The sequence below is a fragment of the Pyxicephalus adspersus genome, chromosome Z (assembly GCF_032062135.1).
Source record: "Pyxicephalus adspersus chromosome Z, UCB_Pads_2.0, whole genome shotgun sequence".
NCBI classification, from domain to species: Eukaryota; Metazoa; Chordata; class Amphibia; order Anura; family Pyxicephalidae; genus Pyxicephalus; species Pyxicephalus adspersus.
The window spans coordinates 25,139,176-25,146,918 of NC_092871.1; the positions used below are offsets into that span (position 1 = coordinate 25,139,176).

Below are 7,743 nucleotides of genomic sequence, written 5' to 3' on the forward strand. Positions count from 1 at the left end.
TGTTTATACGCTTCAGGATTGTTTTTGTAGGGAACAACCGAACCCTAAGGGTTCTGTTACTCCGATCCATGTTGTTGTATATGCACAACCTACTTAAAGCAGATCAAGTGCACTAATCGATGAATAGAAATGGACAGTCAGAACACGGCATAGACATAAGCCAGCCAACAGAGGTAGCAGAAACGCTCAATAAAAGCCAATTTATGTAAATATCAAAATACACCATAGTATATGGTCCAAAAACAATAGCTGTGGTTCTGCAAACCCCACTACCTCAAAAAATAAAAACATTAATCAAGTATTGTACAAAAAGTTTTCTTTATATACCAGACTTTGGACACCAACACAATCCCCAAGAGTGACATTTTGTCCTGAAATGAATTTGCTCCACTTGGTAAACTTCTGGATAACTATACATATAACTAAGGTGGGAAAATGTAAGACAGTTTTAATTTAGCACTTTTACAAAACCTGCTGGTCTCAAATTATATATATTTCTCATGTCAATTTTATCTCATTCTTTCCTTGTTGAAGAGGTAAAAATTATGAAGTATGAAAACAAGCCACTGGAAGTCAAGTGGCATTGTGTACCTTGAGACCAGGGGTATTTTTTTTTTTTTTTTTTTTTTTTTAGTCGAAAAAAAAACTATATTTGCTCACTTCAAAGAACAGCTCCTTTCCTATAATTCACAAGTGAGACTCATTATTATATATAAATATATATATACTGTAATGTCTATTTTGACTGTTTTCATAACCAAAACGGTGAAGGAATTCTATTCATTTTCAACAAGGAAAACAAATGACTATCTAAGGGTCTGTACTAGAAAATTTATCTGCCTAAAGCTGCTCATATCAAAATGATTGTGTTCCGGGGAGCACTTCATCTGTAAGAGGTCTAATATTTAACACATACAACAACCTAGTGAGGAGTATTGTTGATGGATACAGAAAGATAAATTACCTGTAAACATGGCTTTGAAATAATCGCTTGAGGAAGCCATCATGGCTCGGTGAACTGGAAAGATTTCATCGCCATCGCCTGGCACAAGTGTAACGTCACAAAGCAATCCTTCTATTCGTAACTGGTCAAAACCCTAAAATGCACACAATGGAACAGGATAAATCCTGGAGTAAAACGTTCATCTTACGATCGTAACAACAAAAATTATCACTAAAGCCGAAATATTCAACATTAGTATTCCACCCAGAAATGTTTTTAAGCTGGAGGAAAAGAAGCTATAGGCAGGTGACAACCACTGTATTGTGACCCAACATATCAGTAACTACCCAAAACCAGCCGGGTGGTTACTGAAAAAGTGGTGGGTGGTGCACCCAGCTAGAAGGGCTGGAGAGAACACTGTATGGTGCATTATTCTATGTACAGCAGAGAGACATGTTTGAAATGCTGGCTCACGGAAGTTAGCATAAAGGTTACACATTATTCACATATACAACAAAAGTATGCTGCTAGATTTTTGGAGCTTTTCTCTTCCTACAAAGATCTATTTACCCAGTTTTCAGTGTTCACTAAAATACCCTCTTATCCAATATACCCCCAAGTAAGTATTCAGTAGGGACAATACTCCATAAAGGCTTACACATTCAATGATGATGCCAAAGGTAATAATAATTCAGTGGTTATAAAAGTAAAACTTTTTCTAATATTGACGGATTACTAGCTATTGTTTTCCAATGCAGCTCACATAAGGTCAAATATTTGAGGATTTATGGCATCTTAGTATTCAAGTTCACATGAATGGAACTTGACAGTATAACAAAGTGAGCATTCCTACATAATTTCACATCTGTCCTTACCTATGGGAAATGTATAGAAATCATAATTCACAAATTTCAGTTGTACAATGCATAAATATAATGGTTTTAAGAAATACATGTCAAGCAGGATAGCCAGAGAAAGAGGAGACAGACAGAGCTAATAGCAGTAGCGTATGTGGGGGGGGGGGGGTCACATGAAAAATTTATCTGGAACCTGCACTTGGAAAGGACAACTTGAAAATAAAAGTTCAAGTTGTATAGCTTGCTGTGAAGAAATGCTGTAAAGTTCCCTTTTCAGACACTTTCATTTTACAGGTCCACTGCTGCCACTGGAATTACTTGTTCTAGCATGTCTATGTTTCTGGGACTAAAACACAGCTGGTAAGAAACAGAACAAGTACAGTCTATGTAAACAACAAAACTAACGTCAAATTTTCACAAGGCTAACTCAAAATAGTTAGGTTGCAGTTGCTGACTTTTTGCCTTCTGCCTGGCTGTTATGCCAGCTCCTGGCTTTAAAGAAAACAATACTATCACTACAACTTAGAACTTGTTATACACTACATTTTTTTTCTAGGGTTTAAATATTAATCAAGGAAGATCACCTACCTGTAACACCACTGAACTATGAGTATTGCTGGTGAAGTAGCGAGTGGTGCCCGTCTTTGAAGACTGAAGGTGAGCAGACACACCCATATCGGTGTTCCCAAGAGAGACTTTCAAATGAGGGTCCTCCTCCTCTACCAAGGATCTGAAATAAAACAGGATCACAACTAAACGTTTAGACAAGTATTATGAATTTTAAAAATAAAAAAAAAATGTGAATACATGCAAAAAAAAAAAAACAAACACTTCAACGAGTGTGTAATTCATCAGCGTAAATTATCACTTGTTACTATTTTAACACTAAGAAAATGACAGCACCGGGGCAAGGGGGAAAGGGAGGAGCAGGGTGCCAGTGTATCCCAAGCAGGGAAAGAGGGGGACCTTCCACAGACTGCAAAACACAGATGGCTAAAGTTCTGGAAACTTAATGCCAATCTGATACTTGCAAACAAATACAAAGTTACACCAGAACACAGATGTGTAATATAATAGGATATTTGTGTCCAGGCATCATTCAGCAAGAAAAAGAAAAAAAGGGGGAAAAAAAAACCCACACTTTAGATTGGACCTGATATACTGCTCCTGTAGTCTATTCACAAATTTGATCCACACATTTATAGTATAAATGTCCAATTCAAAGTAACTAACAAAGCAAACATGCTTTAAAATAACTAGAGCAAGGCGGCATGTCTACCACAGTTATTGTGCCAATTTCCCCACCATGTAAGGTCCTTTTGTGATTACTTTGTCTACACACAAAATATAAGACATCCACTTAAAATGTAATGATACAGTGATTTGATAATCTAGGGAGTACATTAATTTCAAACACAAAAGCTATAAAACAATATGTTCCCTTCATTGTTATCTTTAGAAAATGGTAAAAACATAAGTACACGAAGGACCACTACAAAATAAAATACTATACCCTACTGGCACATTATTAGAACCCTGAAGTAAATGAGCTGCTATCACCAGGACATAAATAAGTATGAAAATTCAGTGTAATGTATTCTCGTTTGCCTAATGGCATTTTTCATGCAAACACATTGGGTAGCACAGGTAAAGGGATCAAAACTCTTAAAAAGTTATCCACTAATAAGTCAAAAGCATGGGGGGAGGGACACAACACTGAACTTTATCATTTAGGCCTTTACACATTGCTGGAAGTTCAAAAAGATGATCCTGGCGCCTTAATTTTCTGGACTGGATTGAACATGTATTAATCCAGAGATTTCTTCAGGTCATTTTGGAGCTTTTTTAAGTATCTAAGTATTTGAGATTAGATATAGTTTTCCCGCAAACTCCTAATTAGACATTACTACTATTAAACTTGGCATTCTAAAAAAAATAAATCAATCCCTAAACTTGAGTATGCACTCAATTGAAATCAATCAAAAAAACAGATGTTAAAGCCACCAGGACCACAATTGAAAAATTAAGTAAGCTGGCAACGGTGACCCGTAATTTCACAGCAATAAGATAACGCAAACCATCTATTACAGACAGTATGGTATTGCCGTTCTTTTTGATGCAGGTAGAGAATTTCAACAAAAAAAAAAAAAAAAATTAGGGAAAATTTTCTAGCATTCCTGAAAGACCATACCCAAGTAAACATTAAAACAGAAAGATAAATATTGGGTAGAACTGGAATAGTACTTTCCAGCTCATACATGGTCTTCAAAATTAAAACACAACTGCACCGAAAACATGACAGAATTATTAAACACATTGTACAAGTGATCAGAAGATACATTTCTCAAAAAAGGTTCTTATCTAACAAAACGCAAGATAAGAACGTAGTTATTCATACTTTAGGCTATGTTTGTGATATATACCTTACCTACTAAAAGCCATAGAAAAGACTCTTCTCTGAATTTGTTCCTCAAGTAAGGGTGTGTATGAGTATATAGTGATAGATATGAAGCAGAATGTCTGTAAGTGGCAGGTAGCAGTGTCTGACAAGTTTCACAAGAAGCCTTTAACCAAGAATGAAGGTACTCAGGAAGCCACTATTTCCTTTGCATCTTCAGATATGATAAAGAGATGTATATTCACTGCAAATATGAATGGTATTCCCCAATATAGAAAATGGAACCAGAAAAATAAGTCCATGTTCTTTCTAAAAACTGGTCAAAAAAATGATAAATGAGCATTTGAAGGATTGAACTTTATTTACTCGTTTAAAGGGTTTATTCTTGTGACCCTTTAAAATTTCACACAAGTTTTCGCTGCTAGGAGCTTGCTATGAGCTGCACATAACCCCGAATGCTGCAAGTAGTTTCTCTACACACTATAGCTCAATGGTAAATACCCTGTGAAACCAAGAACCACCTTCTCTCAACCCTATACTAGGTCCTGAACTAAAAAGATTAGAGGAATGGCTCACCATATTTGCGAACTGCCACATGGCACCACCAGATCCTTACAATTGCAAGTCTTCAACATTCCTAGCAGAACTTTTGTAGCTTCAGATAATGGCATGTTCCTGTAACATCAGTCCTAGTCACTAATTCTGTATATGCTTAAGGTGAAACTAAACCTTCAAATACTCACCCATCCCCAAACCCGCGCAGGGTGTCTCCATGTCCCTCTTTCTCCTCTTCCTGGAGACCATTCTCCTTCTGCCATCTTGACCATGCCATGCAGGGAAGCCAGGATTGCTGAAGCTGAAGCTGCATATGCATTGCTCAATGTTTTGTTGTTTTTTGTCAGATACCTGGAGTGATCAGGCAGGTAGCATTGCAGAAGAAACATTGTCTGTCCCTTTCTGCAATAAAAACCTGCCTGCTTGTGGATTCCTAAAAGCGGAACTTCCACTTGAAATGAAGATGCATTGTTTCTGACCCTTTATGAGCAGACAGGACTTGTAATCACAGAAAATAGAAGAGCATTTATAAGATCGCCATCTATTAGGAAACAAGACATGTAAGGTCATGTAGCCACATAGCTACAGGCAGACACAGCTTCACAATTGGTTTCTGGTATTAGAAAGTTCAGTTCCAAAGATAATACCTATATTTTTCACTAATGAGCATGATAGTTATAGGAAATCATCTTGTTCAGCATTGGCTTTAGTTGGCCTTTTAATGTTTTCTGGCGTTATATGTAAGACAGCATCCCAAGAATCACATTAGACGAGCAATCATTTCCTGCTGACCAACCTTAAGCAGTGAGACTAGGCACCATTCATTGGCAGCGATGCATATCTTTTGATATAACAGTGTATGCAGACAGCATTGTTAAACATAAAGAAATCTGAACTGAATCCCATTAGAATTTTAATGCGACAGCAGACTTGCGGGGAGGTGGGGTCTTTATCTGAAAACTGACCTGCTTCCCTGGATATAGCAAAGGATCTGTGTTAAATACAATTTCATTAGAAAATCACACAAGTGAAGAATGATATTTAACTTAAAACCGCAAAGGTGGAAATAAAATAATATAGCTGGTGGCATGGAAAAATTTCCCTGAGGTTTACTAGAAACAATTAAAAAGCTGAAGAACTATTCTAACAGACCATATTACTCCATAATCTCACCAATGCAGGAGGATTTCTGGACTGGTCAGTGACTTTACCAAGTCCACCAGAAAAGATTTACGGGGATTGTTAAAATCCTAATTCTTTGGTGTGAAAATATTTTGTATGTAATCTGACAGAATACAGATTGGATATGTTATTGATATAGCAGATCTGAACAGATGTCTGTGACTTTAATGCACATCAGTCTGAAATTGTTTACATCTGCAATGAGAACATCTTTAACTCCTAAAAGAAACCCTGTTTGCTTAATATTTACCAGTTTATTAGTCTGAAATACCACTGAAGGAATTGCTGTGCAAATTCATGGAAGACGAGTTGGGATTCTAACTCCACTGCCAATACAGAAACATATCACTTGACAGACGAGAGAACTGCCCACTTGTCATAACACTCCACTAAACATATCACAGAATAGTTTCCGACCTTGCGTTGAATTGACCTTCAATACATGCTTAGAGTAGAGATCGCTCCCATTGTAGTGGAAATATGGGGAAAAGCTTACATTAGAGATCAGATTATTTATTTATAACATAGCTTTGGACTTTTGAATTACTATTACCGGGTCCCTAGATCAATTCAGTTACTACAAATGTCTATCCTAAAAAGAGAAAAATAACAACCCTGGCTGGAGAAGCATCATTTTGATCTATGTACTTTATAACCACGGTAGGATATAAAACAAATAAAAGTGTGGTATGTCACAATAAATTAAGCCAACAATCTATCTAATAATGAATATATTTAAAACAGGAACTTTTATATACTAAAAATAAGGTGTCAGGCAAGAGACTGGTATTAGATGACAAAGTAAAAATGTGTGGCATGTCTCTAATCTTTTCAGAAACGGTAACACGTTCAACATCAGTACCAATCTGTGTTCTGCACTGCTTTCTTCCCAACTTTAAATATTTTTTTTTTTTTTTGTATTCTACTTTTTCTGCCTACTCACGTTGATTATAAAAACAGATCTGTGAAAAGAAAATGCAGCTCTGCACAATCAGGAAAACAATTAGCCCCATTAAAATGCTAAATTGAACAAATCTGCAACATAATGTCCTTTATGAGACCTTGTAAAATATCTTCCTCTTTATTACCATAAAAACAAAAATATGGAAACACACAACACAGATGCATTCAGTATAAGAACATATGAGCATAACATTCAAATAGCTAATAAAACAATATGACAATTATTGTAGCAGAACCAAGAAATAAAATACAAACTATTTAGATCTATCCCTGTTGCATTACAGATTTTGGCTAATAAACCTCCGTTTGTCAGAGAACATAAATGACTATATAAATGTTTTGCCATTTGTTGAATTTTGGGGACAACAGAATTCATCTAAACTCCATAAGTACTTGAAGGGAGTTGGTTTGATTTTTTCTTACTAGGAACAGTCATTTTTATGATATGTTATGGAGTATATCAGAGCATTTAGGGGACTTTTGTTCCATGATTTCCCACAAGTAAAGCTTACACACACTAGATAATTGTTGCTCAAGATGAACAATACTAATCATCTCGAACTAAGAACATTTGTACAGAAATCAGCCAATGTTTAGTAATTGGCCAGGTGGATCACGAAATGAGTGACCAGGACTGCCTACTGTCATTTCCTATGGCGGGGCATCTCCCACCTATTCTTCCCAATCTGAACAAGTCTGTGCACCATGCTCAGCCACGCTACTGTGAATGGAAACTTTCAGGAAAGATGGTTTCCAGTGAAAGAAATTAGCATAGTTTTACCGTAGCACATACCCTGTTTCCCCGTAAATAAGACCTACCCCAAAAGTAAGACCTAGCACTATTT

General features: G+C 36.3%; 1 protein-coding gene across 4 annotated transcripts in view; it reads right to left on the reverse strand.

Annotated features, from left to right (window-relative positions):
- KLHL13 (kelch like family member 13) overlaps window positions 1-7,743 on the reverse strand; it is a 56,999-nt gene that overhangs the window by 23,006 nt on the left and 26,250 nt on the right. For all 4 annotated transcript variants that reach the window (XM_072431015.1, XM_072431014.1, XM_072431011.1 and 1 more), the window contains 2 exons: window positions 2,389-2,530; window positions 965-1,097 (listed from right to left, as the gene is read on the reverse strand). In XM_072431015.1, the coding sequence (XP_072287116.1) occupies window positions 965-1,097; window positions 2,389-2,530 (275 nt within the window). The remainder of the gene's footprint in view (window positions 1-964; window positions 1,098-2,388; window positions 2,531-7,743) is intronic.